The sequence below is a fragment of the Acomys minous genome (genome assembly GCF_964271855.1).
Source record: "Acomys minous genome assembly, chromosome: 2".
Lineage (NCBI taxonomy): Eukaryota > Metazoa > Chordata > Mammalia > Rodentia > Muridae > Acomys > Acomys minous.
Genome location: NC_140484.1, coordinates 135,872,730 through 135,891,502, shown reverse-complemented (window position 1 = coordinate 135,891,502; position 18,773 = coordinate 135,872,730). Strand labels below are relative to the sequence as shown.

General features: G+C 40.3%; 2 protein-coding genes across 2 annotated transcripts; both read left to right on the top strand.

Annotated features, from left to right (window-relative positions):
- Window positions 1–661: 661 nt before the first annotated feature.
- LOC311581263 (olfactory receptor 51I2-like) lies at window positions 662–1,606 on the top strand (the record flags this gene model as incomplete). Its single annotated transcript, XM_084753382.1, has 1 exon — window positions 662–1,606. The coding sequence occupies one exon, from the start codon at window positions 662–664 to the stop codon at window positions 1,604–1,606; it is 945 nt and encodes a 314-aa protein (XP_084609508.1).
- Window positions 1,607–10,026: 8,420 nt separating this feature from the next.
- LOC311581407 (olfactory receptor 51I2-like) lies at window positions 10,027–18,475 on the top strand (the record flags this gene model as incomplete). The annotated part of the gene is made up of 2 exons (XM_084753609.1): window positions 10,027–10,153; window positions 17,658–18,475. 2 exons carry the CDS (start codon window positions 10,027–10,029, stop codon window positions 18,473–18,475), a joined length of 945 nt encoding a protein of 314 aa, XP_084609735.1.
- Window positions 18,476–18,773: the final 298 nt, after the last annotated feature.

The window sequence follows — 18,773 nt, the reverse complement described above, 5'->3', positions numbered from 1 at the left end:
TCATTCCCTTTTTCCCTGCAAACTCTCCCATGTGCCCCTTGGTACTCTCTTTCACATCTTCGCCTCTCTTTTCATTAATTGCCCGATACATATATGTGTATGTGTGCATATGTAAATATTCCTAAATACATAAAGATGACCTGCCTAGTCAGCATAGTTCTCCTTGTGTGTAGGTTGAATGGGTGGAATGTGGTGGTAGAGAAAGGGGAGTCATAACTGGATATTCGGGGCTCAGTAGCTTGGGCTTGGAGAAAGAGGAGAAATGATTGTGGTATAACAAATGTGTCTTGCCTCAGGAGAGAGTTTAGCTGAAGAAGTATAGCAAGGTTTTTATCTCAGCTCTTGAAAAAAAAAAAACCAGTACTCATATAGTGAAAAGGAAAGAGTTTATCCAGTAAAAGGGAAAGTGTTAGTCATAGGTAACAAAGTAGGCAGAATATCTGCTGTTTCAGAGCAATTCACTAGGTAGGGCTGCTCTGAGGTTTCAGAAACTTTGTTTCAACGAGAGACAGGAATGCTTGGTATAATTCAAAGGAGATTATTGCTCTCAAATGAGCAAGTAGATGGCATATGAGGGACACATTTTATTCTCCAGAAGCCACACACAATATTATGTACTTGTCTTACAGGGTAGAGGACCAAACATCTAAGGAGTCTCAGAATGAGAAGTGAAGTCCACAACAGCTCTGGGTTGCCTCCCTTTATCTTGACAGGACTGCCAGGGCTGGAGAGCTCCCAGCACTGGTTGTTTCTGCTCCTCGGTGTCCTCTACACTGTCGCCATAGTGGGCAATGCCCTGATTCTTTTCATCATCAAGGAGGAACAGAGTCTGCATCAGCCCATGTACTACTTCCTGTCTCTGCTGTCAGGGAATGATTTGGGAGTGTCTTTCTCCACACTGCCCACGGTCTTGGCTGTGTTTTGCTTCCACCTAAGAGAAATCAGTTTTAATTCTTGCATGTCCCAAATGTTCTTTATCCACCTTTTCTCTTTCATGGAGTCTGGGATTCTGCTGGCCATGAGCTTTGATCGCTATGTAGCCATCTGTAACCCTCTGCGCTATTCCACAGTGCTCACCGATGCCCGGGTGTTGTGGATGAGCTTGTGTGTTTTCCTTCGAAGTTTCTGCATGATTTTACCCTTACCTTTCCTTCTAAAGAGGTTGCCCTTCTGCAAAGCTAATGTGCTCACCCATGCCTACTGCCTGCATCCAGATCTGATTCGTCTACCTTGTGGTGATACTTCCATTAATAACGTATTTGGTCTGTCCATCGTCATCTCTACCTTTGGACTTGATTCTGCACTCATTTTCCTGTCTTACGTTCTCATACTTCGCTCTGTCCTGGCTATTGCCTCCAGGGAAGAAAGGTTGAAGACCCTAAACACATGTGTTTCCCACCTATGTGCTGTGCTCATCTTCTACGTGCCTAAGGTAGGCGTGTCCATGTTCGCTCGCTATGGGAGGCATGCCCCACATTATGTACACACCCTCCTGTCACTTATCTATCTCTTTGTTCCTCCAATGCTCAACCCTGTCATCTATTCCATCAAAACCAAGGAGATTCGTCGGAGGATTCGCAAAATCCTGCTGGGGAACAAATTTTGAGTAGAAGGATGCTGTAATGTCAGTGTTCTAAGGATGTTTATCTTGACCCGTCCAACTTTGTGTTTTGAAGAGCTGCTTAGACAGTTACTATTTGATCTCCCACCTTAGCACTGTCATTCCTCTTATCAGAGATTAGATGATAGTATTTAGGATTCAAGCCAATAGTTTTTCTTACGCTAAGAAATGTAGGTGTTCCATTTTCTTTTTAAAAAATAAATAACATATATTCTCATAATTAATTTCTCATTATGTCACAATATGTCCCCATTTTCTTTATTAAGAGTTATACATCCCTGTGAATTTCTAACTAATATGGAAACATTTAATAATGGCAATTGTATTATTCTTCCAAAGTTTATATCCAACTGACATTAGTTAAAACTCTCTCTCTCTTGAGACATACAAAGCATCTGAGATAACATTCTTACATCCTCTCAAAAGAAACAGTGTAGAAAGGAAGCCATTGAAGAGAACTCCAAAACTTGATAGAGATGCTGGAATGTAGCTCTTCACAGTTGACTGATTCCGGCTGGGAGTAGAGGAGAGGTAAAGGACTCATACAATGGAAAAAAAGGAGGCATCTTCAACAAATGATGCTAGTCTAACTGTATTTCTGCATGTAGAAGAGTGCAAATATATCCATATTTATCACTTTGCACCAAAATAAAATCCAAGTGGATCAAAGGCCTCAACATTAAACCAGAAACATTAAGTCTATTAGAAGAGAAAGTGGGGGGTCAACCTTGAACTCATTGTTATAGAAGACAACTTCCTGAACAAAACACCAACTGCTAAGGCACTAAGATCAAAAATAAATGGGACCTCATGAGACTAAAAATTTTCCATAAGACAAAGGACACTGTCAATAGGACAAAATGGCAGCCTACAGATTGACAAATGATCTTCCCCAACTCTACATCTGCCATGGACCACCCTAGCCGGGTATGGGGTTCCCTGGGATGAGAGTCCTCGAAGGTTAGGTGGGTAAGGATTCAGCAATGACAAACAGAAACAAACACAGAGGCAGTTTGAATCTGAGTGTATTTTGCAGCTCTCAAGCAAGGGTTTTTATCCACAATGAAACCAGTATTACAAGTAGAAGATATGTTCAGGGAAGCAGTCATGAATAGAACACAGAAGATGTGTGTAGTGAAGCAATCATGGATAGGACAGATAACATCATTGTTATTTGGCACAGGAAAGTACAAAATTATCCAAGGCGAATGGCATAATTCCAAGAGCAGGTTAAAAATTCTTATGGTCAGTAGTATCTAACCTATATTTCTGTGAATCTTCAAGGTGTGATTTTAAACTATTTTAAATTTTTATTTAAGGCTCTCTTAACTATATACCAAAGCCCACTTCTGACAACACATGTATAACCATATGAAATTTTGTTGTTGGGAAACTTTTTATCAATCATAATACTATTTTGTAATTTTATAAATGATTTATAAAGTGAAGCTCTGGTTCTCCCAGCAATACGGTCATGGTTAGTGACTCTATCTCAAGGTATGATCTCTTATCCAATTTCTCACTAAAAATCTCAGCCTAGGCTATAAGGAACATCTTGTAGATAAGACAAGGCATAGAATAGATGAATTTCCATGAAAATTACAACTCAATATTTTTTCTCCTGCCAAGAGTTCTAAAACCATTTCCAGAAGACCTCCTTCCTTTGAAGTTAATGCCTCAGTCTGTGGAACTTGTCAAACACAATCTGCCGGAATTGGTGTGGCATACATCAGAGGGCTAATATCCAAAATATATAAAGAACTCAAGAAATTAATTACCAACAAATTAAATAATCCAATTAAAATATAGGATACAGGGCCAAATAGAATTCTTAACATAGGAATATTAAATGGCCCCGAAGCACTTAAAGAACTGTTCAATACCCTTGGTCATCAGGGAACTACAAATCAAAATGACTCTGAGATCCCATCTTACACCTGTCAAAATGGCTAAAATAAAAAACTTAAGTGACAGCACATGTTGGCAAGGATGGGGATAAATGGGAACACTCCTCCACTACTGGTGGGAGTGCAAACTTGTACAACCAGTATAGAGGAAGTCAATTTGGCACTTTCTCAGAAAATTGGGAACAGCTCTACCTTGCGACCCAGCTAGCTATACTGCTCCCACAGCCCACATGTCTAGTGAGCTCCTTTAACAGGATGGCTCTTGGCATATACCCAAAAGATGTTTCACTATAAACCAAGGACACTTTCTTAACTACATTCATAGCAGCTTTATTCATAATAGCCAGAATCTGGAAACAACCTAGATATACCTCAAGCAAAGAATGGACAAAGAAACTGTGGTACATTTACATAAGGATTACTACTCAGCTATTAAAATCAAAGAAACCATGAAATATGCAGGCAAATAGAAAGAACTAGAAAATATCATTCCGAGTGAGGAACCCAAACCCAGAAAGACACACATGGTTTGTACTCATTTATAAATGGATCCTAGCCATATAGTACAGGATTAACACACTATAATCTATAGACCCCAAGAAGATAGATAACAAGGCAGTTCCAAGGGAGGAAGCTTAATCCTCACTCAAAAGGGGAAGGAGAGTAGACGGAGGTAGTGGTTGGAGAGAGGGAACCAGGTAGGAGAAAGAGAGCAGAGAGATATGAGGGTGGAGATCGGACCTGGGGAAAGTGAGAGCAGGAGAACAGAAGGTCTGCAGAGAAAAGAGAAGCTGTGGGCGGGGCATCTCTCTGACAAGCTGGAGACCTAAGTCAAAACAGGTCTCTGGGAGGCTATGTGGGGCACTCTAGCAGAGACTCGAAGTAGCAGGGGATATAGAGACTAAAGATGACTCCCCCTAACTAGAAAATACTCCTAGTAGAGGGAGCAGAACACCAACCCACCCATAGAAACTTTGGCCCAAGATTTACCCTACCCACAAGATGTGCAGGGATAAAGATAGGGCAGAGAATGATGGAATCTCCAACCCATGCCTGGCCCAATCCCAGGCCCACTCCATGGGCTGACACTATAAGTGATACTCTGCTGTGCTTATGGACAGGGGCCAAGCAGGGTTGTCCTCCGAGAGGGTCCACATAGCAGTGCTTTAAAACAGGTTCTGAAACTCACAGCCAAACATTGTGAGATGCATAAGGAGTCTTGCAGGAAAGTGGGAGGAAAGAGAAAAGGACCTGGAGGAGACAGGAGCTTCACAAGAAGACAAAAGGAGCCAACTGACCAGGGCCATAGGGGTTTGCTGGGACTGAAGCACTAACAATGGACCATGCATGGACTAGACCTAGGCCTCCTACACAGATGTAGCCGATGGGCAGCACAGGTTTCATGTGGGACATCTAGTAATGGGAGTGGGGAGCTGGCTCTGACATGGCCTTTCTGCCAAGCTTTCTGACCACTTTCCCCTGGCAGGATTGCTTGGCCAGGCCATGGGAAGGGGACATGATCAATCCTGGAGCAACTTGATACCTTGGGGTGGATGGGAAGGGGGCGTTGTTCCCCTTTTCTGAGGAATAGGGGAGGGGGAGGGGAAAGAGGGAGAGGGAGGAAGGTGGGGGCTGGGAGCCAGGAAGGGATGGAGCTAAGACTAGAATGTAAAGTGAATAAACAAATAAAGAGAAAAAATTAGGAAAAAAAATAGGGGACGGAGCTAAACAGAGAATTCTCAAGAGAGGAATTTCTAGTGGCCAAGAAACGCTTTAAGAAATGATCAACATCATTATTCATCAGGGAAATGCAAATCAAAATGACTCTGTCAGAATGGCTAAGATAAAAAACTCAAGTACAGGCTGGTAAGGATGTGGGCAACAGGGAAAGCTCCTCTATTGCAGGTGGAAGTGCAAACTTGTATATCCACTTTAGAAATCAATCTGACCCAGCTATACCACTCCTGGGAATATAAACAAAAGATGCTCCACCATCCCGCAAGGACATTTGCTCAACTATGTTCACAGCAGCTTTATTCATAATAACCAGAAACATGAAACACAACCTAGATGCCCTTCATTTGAAAAATGGATAAAGAAAACGGTAGTACACTTACATAACGAATACTACTCAGCTACTAAAATCATGAAATTTACAGGCAAATGGGTGGAACTAGGAAAGATCATCCTGAGTGAGGTAACCCAGACACAGAAACACACACATGGTATGTACTGACTTACAAGTGGATATTAGCCATATAGTACACGATAACCATGTCACAATCTACAGACCAAAAGAAGCTAAATAAGAAGGAAGGACACAGAGGAGAATGCTTCAATCTCACTCAGAGGGGGAAATAGAATAGACAGCCAAAGTAGAAGAAGAAAACAAACAAAATAAAAATTAATTATGTATCAGATAAGTATGTCATGATGTGTGTGGATGTGTAAAATTATTATTTTTCTTTTACTCCAAGGCCCTGAGGTGACAGAATTTTTGACCTTGACCAAGATAAACAGCTAGTAATTGAGAGAGCAGGGGGCAAACCAATGCAGACTGACACTTAAGTTGAAGGCTCATCTGAGCAGCTTTGAAAATGCTGAACTCTTGCCTAAACTGTTTTAGTGGCGTCTACAGCTACATGTGATCGACAGTGTCAGTCTTTGTCTAGACTAGGGACTTGCAAAGGCTCACACCATAACTGACTGATTCATCTGTTTGTTCTATGATGACTTATTGAGTATCTGTGGCATCCCTCATCTCATGTTGAGAAGGAGTAATGGCTGAAAGGAATAGTGGATGCCTTCAAGTCCAGAATAATGTCTTCTGAACGTGTAGGTGTGGCTGTGTTGCATCATGGTTCAGTATTGAGATTTAAATGTTACTTACAACACTACGTAAAGTGAGATATTGGTAGTTATTTTAAAAAGTATTTTTTTTTACCTGTGGTGGTGGTGGTGGTGGTGGTGGTGGTGGTGTGTGTGTACATATCTGTGTAAGTGTGTGTCAGATGTGTGCAGGTGCCCACAGAGGCCAGAAGAGGAATTTTCCCCCAGACATGCTACAGACAAGTGTGAGCTGCATTGTGTGGAAGCTAAAGCCAAACTGGTTCTCTGCAAGAACAGTAAGTGCTCTTAGCCACAGAACCATCTCTTCAGCCCTCAGTAAACTTAATTAGCCTACTCTGCCTTGGTTTTACTAAGTGCAATATATAGATAATAGCAGATTCTGAGTATGATGTAAATTTTAAATGACTTAAAATCAACTCATACATAAACCTCACAACAATAATGCATGGGCATTATTACTTGTAGGAAGGTGGTATAAATTTAATTAAGAAAAGATACCTTGATCACTGCTCATGATATCCCAGTAAAGGCAACTGTAAGGTAAATATAATTAGAGTCAGTGTTTCTCTCATGTGTGCTTGTTGTGATTATGTAAGGCTAAATTATGAGTTCATCACATTAAGCTGTCTTACACTACAAATGAAAATGACTTGCAACATTAGGTAAAGAGCTGTGGGCGTTTTTAGTGGTAGAGTGCTTGCCTAGAACCTGGGTTCCATCTACAGAACCATCCATGCATGTGTACACACACACACACACACACACACACACACACACACACACACACACACACACCTTAACTGGTTTCATGTGTGAATCTTCTACTATTCACCATCAATCCTTTCAGATAAACTTTCCAGTGTATTTTCAAAGGGAAGCTCTTCAAAGCATGCTGGCTGACCACGTTGGTCTATAATCATACTGTTGGGACTTAACAAAGTTAACATACTGGCTAATCCATACTGAGTACCACATGGCAGCCAGTGCGTTGAGTGGTTACCAGGCACTTCTTCTGCAGTCATTCCTGTCATTGTATGATACGTGTCATTACCTATTTATAGAAGAGAAATGCAGTTTATTGGGGTGGGACTGATTCTCAATCAAGTGCTGAGTACATTCAGAAATTGAAGTTCTTGAAAGGTTTTCATCTATGACTCTTTCACAACTATACTGTCTCCCTAACAGGTGTTCTGTAGCCATCTGTGAAGAGCACAGATCAATGGTCTCAGCACTTTCTTACCGGGAGGAATGTCTTTATGACATGATTTGCATTCACATACTGTGTGTGACCAGCAGTGTGGACTAGTGCTTCTGACCATGCTGCAGCACAGATTCACTAACGATCAGGTGTGGTTTGTAAATGTCATGATCACATTAAATGTTGTAATTTATATGGGATATACCTGTTCTGTTATGAGACTCAGTATTTCTGTGGCTAATAATACCATATGCAGACATGCATGTATACTGGAAAGCCTATAGAATACATTGAAGACTTAGGTTTAGACAATTGCTCACTGTTAAGCTATATAAATTTGAGGAGTCATTTCTTCTCAGCAATCTGATTATTTCACTGTGTCATAACCCCATGAGAAATGAAATGCTAAGTCCAGGATGCGTGCATGCTGCTAATGCTCTCTATTCCCAGAAGCCCATGAGCACCTGAGCTGATAATAACCTATGGGAATTTCCAGATGAAATCATATAATCTTCAGTACAGAGAGGGATATATGTAGGGCACGTTCCCCAATGATGCTCTTTCTTTCTTCACATTGGCCATCCTTGTGATTCTCAGGTAGGTGACCTGAAAATCCGGTGCTCCAAAGACCAAGGGTGAAGATTTGTCCATTAGATTAGAAACACCAAGATTACATTTCAGCTGGAAGAAGGAAAACCTATGCTTACTTCTTTTCTCTCTCCTCTCCTCTCGTTTCATCTTCTCTCCTCTCTTCTCCTGCCCTCTTCCCCTCCCCTCCCCTCCTCTCCTCTTCTCTCCTCTCTTCTCCTCTCCTCTTTTCTCCTGTCCTCTCTTCTTCTGTCCTCTCCTCTCCTCTCCTCTCCTCTTCTCTCCTCTCTTCTCCTCTCCTCTTTTCTTCTGTCCTCTCTTCTTCTGTCCTCTCCCTCTCCTCTCCTCTCCTCTTCTCTGCTCTGTTCTCTTGTATGCTTCTTTTACCATTCCTTCTCTCCCCTAGGCTTTCTTCTCTTTTCTTTTTTCCTGCATGCTTTCTTCCTCAGCCTCTTTCTTCTGTTTTCTCTCTGTCGCTCTTGTTCTAAGACACATAACGCACTTTCTTCACCAGACATTTCTTTCTTGGAAACAGTACCCCATAAAACTGCATTGTGAATGTAGACTCTATGAATACAATATCCACCCCTATACTTGTATAAGGAAAATCTAGTGTTTAAGATACAATAAAAGACCTTTGCAGAAAAGTGTTTATAAAGGAGGTTCTAAAAGGAGGGGAGACAGCACAGCTTGTAATAATCTGCCATGTGTCACAGGAGATGGCATCTTCTGATCAGAAACCTGTAAGATGAGTTTTTTTTTTAAATGAGGATTGAGGTGGATGTTACCATGGACAAGCAATGTGGTATCTTATGTCTGATACAGAGCTGCAGGTAAAATGATTTGAAGAGATGTGCTGGAAGGAGCACTTTGGTTCAGTAGTTTTATCTAGCGTTACCTTGTTAATGTAGTTTGTAATGAAAAGATGTGTTATCCATGCATTATTTCTTTTCTAAGGTATAAGGATGAGGTCATTCAAAGAGAGAACTGTATGCATGACGGCAATGTTGTTACTTAGAGAAGTGACTATTAATTCATAGCCTTCAGGAGCTAAGTACAAGTTGATTGTGAACAAAATTGTTAAGAATTTAGTTTCAGTAAATCATAAAGTTCACAGAGAAATACGATGTCATTAGCTGAATAGGTACAGAAATGAGAAAGAGGTAGAAAGTGAAGAAGAAAGTGTGAGCATAGCTAGTGAATGCTTGAATGGTTATCACCATGGATAGACACTTTTAAAGACAGGGTCTTGTCATACATCTCAATAATTCCCAGTACTTACAGTCACTCAGTCTCGGCCTCTGAATGGCCATATCAGGTATGAGCCACCCAGCTTGAATAGCTATCTTTCTGGCTATTTATCCTCACTCTGGATGAATGGTTGGAAGCTATAAACAACTAGCTTATAGGTATAGGGAGCTTAGGGTGTAGAGGCTCAGTTCCATCCCAATACAAAGAGGAAAAGATTTATGATCTGATGAGCAAATGTTTTGCCTCAAAAGAGGGGGCATACTAATTGATGACCTTGGAACTAATAGAGTTTTATATTGGTACTAGAAAAGACTAATTCCAATATATTGATAAGCTGAGTTTATGACCTTAAAGGTAAGAAAGCAATAGACATAGATGAGAAGGAGGGCAAGTGTCTATTTCCACGCAAACTCAGTGGGACAACTCAGAGTTTTCAGAAGTCTTTTGTACAACGAGAGGCAAAGTTGAGTACTATTGAGGTCAAATTTCTCTAAAGTGAAGGAATACATAGATATGAAAAAAAAAACTAATGTGGCTTCAGGACATGCATGAAAATATGAATTTATTTTCTTTTTAGGACAGAGGTCTGACATCTTTTAGGGAGTCCCAGAATGAGAAGTGAAGCCCACAACAGCTCCGGGTTGCCTCCCTTCATCTTGACAGGACTGCCAGGGCTGGAGAGCTCCCAGCACTGGTTGTTTCTGCTCCTCGGTGTCCTCTACACAGTCTCCATAGTGGGCAACGCCCTGATCCTTTTCATCATCAAGGAGGAACAGAGTCTGCATCAGCCCATGTACTACTTCCTGTCTCTGCTGTCAGTCAATGACCTGGGCGTTTCTTTCTCCACACTGCCCACGGTCTTGGCTGTGTTTTGCTTCCACTTAAGAGAAATCAGCTTTAATTCTTGCATGTCCCAAATGTTCTTTATCCACCTTTTCTCTTTCATGGAGTCTGGGATTCTGCTGGCCATGAGCTTTGATCGCTATGTAGCCATCTGTAACCCTCTGCGCTATTCCACAGTGCTCACCGATGCCCGGGTGATGTGGATGGGCTTGTGTGTTTTCCTTCGAAGTTTCTGCATGGTTTTCCCCTTACCTTTCCTTCTAAAGAGGTTGCCCTTCTGCAGGGCTAATGTGCTCTCCCATGCCTACTGCCTGCATCCAGATCTGATTCGCCTGCCTTGTGGTGATATTACTATTAATAATATATTTGGTTTGTTCATAGTCATCTCTACCTTTGGACTCGATTCTGCACTTATTCTCCTGTCTTACGTTCTCATACTTCGCTCTGTCCTGGCTATTGCCTCCAGGGAAGAAAGGCTGAAGACCCTAAACACATGTGTGTCCCACCTGTGTGCTGTGCTTATCTTCTATGTGCCCATGGTAGGTGTGTCCATGGCTGCTCGCTATGGGAGGCATGCCCCACGGTATGTCCATACGCTCCTGTCGCTCGTTTATCTGTTTGTTCCTCCTATGCTCAATCCTGTTATTTATTCCATCAAAACCAAGGAGATTCGTAGGAGGCTTTCTAAAATCCTGCTAGGGACCAAAATTTGAGCAGGAGCATATTATAAGCTCTAGATCCAGAGGATGTTTGTCCTGACTGCAGGAAGTTGTGCTCTGAAGCCCTGTTTTGACATGGGATAATTTTCTCTTAAAAATAACTTACTGGGCTGGAGAGATGGCTCAGAGGTTGAGCCCACTGACTGCTCTTCCAAAGGTCCCGAGTTCAGTTCTGAGCCACCACATGGTGGTTCACAGCCATCTATAATGTGATCTTATTCCCTTTTCTGGCCTGTGGGTGTATATGCAGACAGAGCACTGTATACATAATAATAAATAAATCTGTAAAAAATAAATAAAAATAACTTATTAATTGGTGCAAATAATAATCTCATATTCATTCCCATGTGATTACAGTAGAAACATGAGTAGCATATTTGTTTATTATTCTGTTATAATTTTTTGGGGGTTTTGTTGTTGGTGTTGTTAGTTTTCTATTTTGGATTCTCCGTTAATTTATTTATTCACTTTACCTCTTGATCTCAGCTCCACCCTCCTCCTAGGACTTTCCCCACATACCTTTCTCCCATTCTCCCCTCTCTTTTTTTTCTGAGAGGGGGACGTCCCCCATGAGTACCAACCTGCTCTGGAACATTAAATCTCTGCAGGACTAGGTGCATCTTCTCCCACTGAGGCCAGACAAGGCAGCTCTTTTTATTTTGTTACTGAAATTTCTACTGGGATTCTTATTATCAGATGTCATACCATAACATCAGCATGATTAGGATTCACTCAACAGGCTCTGGTGAGGTAAAACAGGTTACAAGATAATTGATCAAAAAAGCATGTATTCCATTTCCTTGTTTAAAAATGAAAAGTATACATCCTTGTAATCATTCTCCCATTATGTCATAGTATGCTTCAAGTTTTTAATTAAAAGTATTATTTCACCTTGGATTTCTCATTAACATGGAAAAACTGTCAATGGGAATTAGACTGTTTTCTCCAGAGTTTGGTCAAGAGATATTTACTAAAATCACTGTCTCTGTCACACATATGCACACACACTCTGCATAGCTATTCTATATAGTATGGTATCCATCTGTCCTTTAGGGTGACAGAAATGTTATTTTATATAAATTATGTTAAAAGATATTATTTTTAGTTTTTTGAAACTCAGCTAAATTTCATTTACATTGTAAATATACGTTCACATCTATTAATGAAAGAATTAAAATGGTAGGAAAGGCTGTGTAATATACGGAATATACAGGATGATTCAATTTAGGACATGATAAAATAATATGCCACTTTATAAAAGGATTGAAATTCTTTAAAGAATTTAATAAATGCGTGTAACATTTGGTCCTTTAATGAACTTGCAGACTAGACCAACTTCTAGAAATACAGCCCCATTTAAAATGAAACTTAGACATTCTATGTCTTCCCATGGTGGAGATACTTTCAAGACTGCAGTATAGTGTGTGTGTGTGTGTGTGTGTGTGTGTGTGTGTGTGTGTGTGTGTGTGTGTGTATTTCACCCTGACCAACAACTTGGATGAAAGTTCTTCTTGAATGACACTGGCCTTTTGTTAGATGCTGTATAGCTTCTGGAGGGTGCACTTCCCACTGTGTGTGTGTGGGATAACTGTGTTATTACTGTATATGCATATTTTATGCATATAAGTTACACATGTGTTTTAAAGTAAGTGTATAAAACAATATTTTTCTTTGTGGCATTTTCAAAATTTTTAGTGTTATTTATTATTTATTCTTTTTTATCCTAGTACCCACTTATTCCTCCCAGTTAAGTATCTTACTATTTCCCAGACCCCCTTCTTAACACACTTGTCCTTACTTCTCTGGAGTTCTTCCCTCTCCTCCAAAGGTCCTTTTCAACTTTTTAGGTGTCTATAGTTTCTCTAAGTTACACACAAACCTAAAGATTTGGGTCTAGGATCCACCAATATGAGACATTTGTCTTTCTTGGCCTTGATTATTTTACTCAGCACAATAGTTTTTAGTTTCATCCACTCACCTGCAAATTTCATTGTTCTTTCCAGCAATAGAATTTCAAGGTGTGGTGTGTGTGTGTCTGTGTGTGTGTGTGTGTGTGTGTGTGTGTGTGTGTGTGTGTGTCTGTGTGTGTGTGTGTGTCTCTGTGTGTGTGTGTGTGTGTTTCTCATTTTCATTATCCACTCATCAGTTGACAGTTATGTAGGCTGGTTCCATTTTCATTCTATTGTGAGTAAACAGCATAGATGCTTAACATAGGTACACAAGTACTGGGGATTGTGAGGTTTCTCCTGAGCACCCTCAGAAAGTCCTATGAGATGTGAATCACCAGCTTTTGTGAATGGGGCTGCAATAAACAGGTGCAAACTTATCACAACAGCATGTTCATTATGTTTACTTAAAAAAAATGAAAAATAAATTCAACATCCGTAGACATTACAGTAATGCAATTTGGAACAATGAGATTCCACTTCACCCAATCAGAATGATTGCTACTGGAAAACCAGTAACAAATGTGTAGGTGGCTGTGGGGAATCCTTACACACATCTGGGGAGAACATAAATTATTCTAGGCACTACAGAAAACAGTATGAGGATTTCTCAAAAAATGAAATATATAGCAATTACATGACCTTTGTCACTCTAGGATGTATCCAAAGAAATCCAAATCGGTTGCTTTTGAAAGCAGAACAACGTTTTGCATGTCACCCATGATACTTCTTAAACACATCTTTCTTGAAACGGTTGAAGAACAGTGCTGTGTTTATGATTATTCATATATTTGTGTCTATTATCACACAATTTAACACAATGTATGAAATGCATTGCGTAGCCACAGTCTTCTGAAAAAGCCAGCTTTGGAGGAATTGTTTTTCAGATCCTCAATACATTCTTTTTAAAATTATTATTAAAAAGAGGCTATGTTTGAAACTCTAATGGATATGTTCTAAGCTCTAAAAATCAATGCATTGGCTTACAAAATCCTGTGGTGAGTAGGCCAGTTCTAACCTTTTGTGATTACTTTTTGAATGCTGTTCTTCAAATCTCATTTTTTCTTTTCTGTAACTCCATGTTTTGGTTAGTGAAATATTTGTGTATGTGTATTTGTATACAGTCATATTTTTATTTTTATAAAAATTTTATCCTTAAAAATTAAACTCTCAAAAGAGTATAAGACAGTTTGTTCAGTGGAGTTATACAGTTCCAGTAAAAAAAAACTTCAATACATAAAAATTTCTTTTCAATGTGATCAGCATACAAGGGTTTATAATGTTTTCCTTTTGTGTTACCCTAAATGAACACGATTACCTTCTCTACTGAATAATCTGGTACTTATCTTAGGTGCAGTAAGTGAATTCATAAGGTTTCCTTCAAGGTGTCCACTTGGCTGGAGCACTTGTTCATCGGTGTCTCCTCTGTTCTCTAGCCTGATAAGAGATAGCATGGACAGTGTGCGTTTTCGTGTGCGTCAGGATAATTTATGTCCAAATTCTGATGCTGTAAATCATTTCCCTATGCATATCGGCAGACTTTTCAGCCTGAGTCTTGATTTCTCCATTGTAAAAGTTTGGCTGTAGTACTTTACCACCCACTTTAATTTTAAGACTTTAAATTATACTTGTATCTTAGAAGTCAATCTGTATTCAGAGTGAACTGACCTTTCTACTATTCAATTTCTTTTCTAGAGGGAAAGACTAGCAAGACGTTTCAACTGTTTCACAGCCTCTTGATATGTGTTATTGGCTCACAGGGCTCAATGAAGGACAATGATTTGTCCTTCATCTTACAAATATGGAGTCTAAAAACCAAGAGAATGAAGCTTAATGTCTGGATTTTAAAATTGTGTTTTTTAAAGGTATTTTATTTTATTTTTATGTGCATGAGTGTTGTGCTTACACATATGTAGGCACACTACTTGTGTAACTGGTATCCATGGAGACAAAAAGAGGCCATTATCTCTCACATAGCTTGAATTACAGATGGTTGTGAGGTGCTAAGTGGTTGCTGGCACTGAACCTAGGTCATCTGCAAGAGGAGTCAGTGTTGGTAACCTCTGAGCCATCTCTCCAGCCTAGTGAAGCTGGCTTTGAATAAATGTCTGGCCACATGGTAACAAACTCTCATGCACATTCTTGTCTTGCTTTTAACAGGCAATAAGGTAGCTTCCCAGACAAACCTAGATGGTTACCATTTGCTGATACCATATAACTTGGATTGTAGCACTTGTGTTATTTCTTTCTTGAAATCTGTCTGAGTCATGGCACAGTTAGTGGAAATAGCTCTTCTGTGAATCAAGGGTTCCACGGGTCTGAGATTCTGCTTAGCTCTGGTGCTGGCGTACAGAATGTGCTGTTTCTGAGTCTCAGTTCTATCAAATGAATACTTGAAATTATGGAAACTCCAGGACAACCCGAGCTTTGACTCTCAACTTCCTCAATATCTTCAAATGGGAGAAATGACAGAGCACAGGGGAGCACATTTACTCAAGAGTTTTCCATCTTCCCATTGCTGTAACCATCTCCTTTGTCTCAGGGGACTGCCAGAGGCAGCTTCATAGATCTCAGAGCATGGGAGTGGAAACAGACTAGCACAGATGAAGAGCAAAGCTGTGTTCTGAGGTTTAGAGTACTTGGTGTTTCTCCTCTGGGCAAATACCTTGGCTTCTCTTTTCTCACAGCCACCAGATCCACCTTGAGAAGGTAAATGGGGACCACAGCCCTTCTTTCACAGGGATCCCCAAGAACCTCTTTCCTAACTTTGAGATTCTGGGATGACTAGGGTACAAAGATTTCAGCAAAGGCTGTCAATTCAGCATCTCTTCCTAAGTGGTTGCAACCCCACTGTGCTGGCCTGATTCTCCATTTAAGCTGCAGGCCCCGGCATGAAGCCTCACAGAGGCATCTGGTGTTTTGTTTGGTTGGCATGCATAGTTTTGATTGGAATCAATGCTTCCGGGTGATTAACTGTGATGTTCTCATAGGAAGTAAGTAGACAAGAACTATACAGAAGAGACTTTGATTGGCAAAGTGGTTAGAATTCATGAAGTAGATTGGAAACAGAACAGGGCATTCTCAATCTTCTATAATCTGCTTTCAGTGCTGCGTTTTTATCTGTCACTTATTCCATGTGTGACTTGCACTAGAGACCCAAATATTCACATCAAGTAACTTATTTTATATTAATGTTCATATTCTTTAAATGTGAAAATGATTTGTTAGAAACTTAAGTTTACAGTTAGTGTGTGGGAAAGTAAGTTCAGATTACTTTACTTGTCTCCTAGATTTTACATTCAAAGTGTAGGTGTTAATATCTTATTATTATAGCAGTTTATACACTTAATAACATTTAACAAAAGCTTAAAACTAGAACTAGTAACCTCTGAGACAACGTGTGCCATTTTTCCTGTCTAGACATTGAGAAGAAAATGAGAATGAGCATGTAAGATGGCTTACTGGCAAAGGCAGATGCCACCAAGCTTTATAGGCTGAGCTTGGTTCCTGGGACCCACATGGTAGCTGGGGAAAAACAACTTCTACAAGTTGTCTTCTAATTTTCACATATGTCATGGCACATGCTCTTCCACTAAATAGATAAGTGAGAATATGATATAATTTAAAAAGAAAAGGAAATGCAGGCAAGGATGGGAGCTCATAGTTTATTAAGGGAGAAAGATACTAAGCAAAGAGCAACATGCTCTGTGATAAAAAAAAAAAACAATGAATAAAATATGGTAAGGAAAGAGCCAAACTCTGGAATTACCTTCGGAGTTTACAAGTGGAAGAAGAGAAAGGAAATGTGGTACATTTATGTATGTATGTAAGCATGATCTATATTTTTCTATAAGCAACAGTTAGATTACAAGATTTGTAAGAAAACATATAGTAAACACAATCATATAAAATGAAATAGCCAGACTGAGAAAAAAAATTCTATTACTTTTTATTACTAGATTCTTTAGTCCTTCTTGCAGAATTTCAGAAGCAACTGCTATGCATGTGGCCTGAATAGCATTTTAAGCCCCTCAAGTCAATGTACATACAGTTCAACTTCATGATATTTGGCCTAAGGCAACATATGAACATACAGGAAGCAAAATCAAAAGCAATCAGAAGCAGAAGAGAGTGAGGTTACTGACCTCTGGTGAGTAAGTGAGGGCCTCAAACAGCAAAGAGGAGATGAGATACTCGGATGATATTTGAGTTCAGGAAAAAAAGAAGAGAGACAGCTTAGAATCTAGTCAAATGGTGTCATAACTTGCACAGAAGAGGAAAAAAATCAGCCTTGACTTATTAAGAATTGACTTTATTTAGCACTCACTGTATGGCGATGTCTATAAACCAGAGGCAAGGAAGGCAAGATCATAGAAATGTAAACTTCTGAAAATAAGACAGAACAAGAAAAAATGTCCAAGAAAGAGTTAAAGGATGGCTATGGGGAAAGGGAAAGGGCTTATCAAGTCTGTTCTTTGCAGATCTTTCCACAGTCTTTGGTATAGAAATCTAACCATCCGTTCCCTTCTACCCTGAGACACTTACTGGCTCTGCTTTTCCTATTCTTCACTCTGGTGCATCTCCGTACCAGCTGCTCAGCAACCCTGATGAGGAGCCTCCACACTAACACCTCAAGCACTTCCAGCTTCATCCTCACAGGCTTCCCAGAGATGGAGAGTCTGGAGCACTGGCTGGCTGCCCTCCTCTTGCTGCTGTATCTTATCTCCATTGTAGGCAATGCCCTGATTCTCTTCATCATAAAGGAGGAACAGAGCTTGCACCAGCCAATGTATTACTTCCTGTCCCTTCTATCTGTCAATGACTTGGGGGTGTCCTTTTCTACACTGCCCACAGTGCTGGCTTCTATGTGTTTTCATATCCCAGAGACTGCCTTCGATGCTTGCCTGGCCCAGATGTTCTTCATACATTTTTTTTCTTGGACAGAGTCTGGGATTCTACTGGCCATGAGTTTTGACCGGTATGTTGCCATCTGTAACCCTTTGCGCTATTCCTCAGTGCTTACTGATGCCCGTGTGGCCCATATGGGTATGTCTATCATCATCCGCAGCTTCTGTATGGTCTTTCCACTTCCATTCCTCCTGAAGAGGCTGCCCTTCTGTAAGGCCAATGTCTTGACCCATTCCTACTGCTTACACCCAGACCTTATACGCCTACCCTGTGGAGATACCACCATCAACAGCATGTATGGGCTGTTCATTGTCATCTCTGCCTTTGGTGTAGATTCATTGTTCATCCTCCTCTCTTATGTGCTCATTCTGCGTTCTGTGCTGGCCATCGCCTCCCAGGAAGAGAGGCTTAAGACACTCAACACGTGTGTGTCACATATCTCTGCTGTGCTCATCTTCTATGTGCCCATGATTAGTGTGTCAATGGTCCACAGGTTTGTAAAGAATGCCCCAGAGTATGTACACAAGTTCACATCCCTGGTCTATCTCTTTGTGCCTCCAATGCTCAATCCTATCATCTATTCCATCAAGACAAAGGAGATCCGCAGGAGGCTTCACAAGATGTTATTGGGCACCAAGTTCTGACCAGGGGCACATTTTCTGAAATACTATATAGCTTAGAAAATTTCCTTATCTCTGATGTTTGAGTGTATCAAGATAGTTTGTGGAACACACACACACACACACACACACACACACACACACACACACACACACACACACACGAGATATACGAGATATGGTCATACATTTGGGAGTATATGTTCCATGCAAAATACAGCCTAGATAAAATCTGCAACTCAAAATATCATGGAACTAATTATGTCATAGTTTCCTGAAAATTAATTCTTCTGAACACAACAACAACAAAAAGGCACATGAA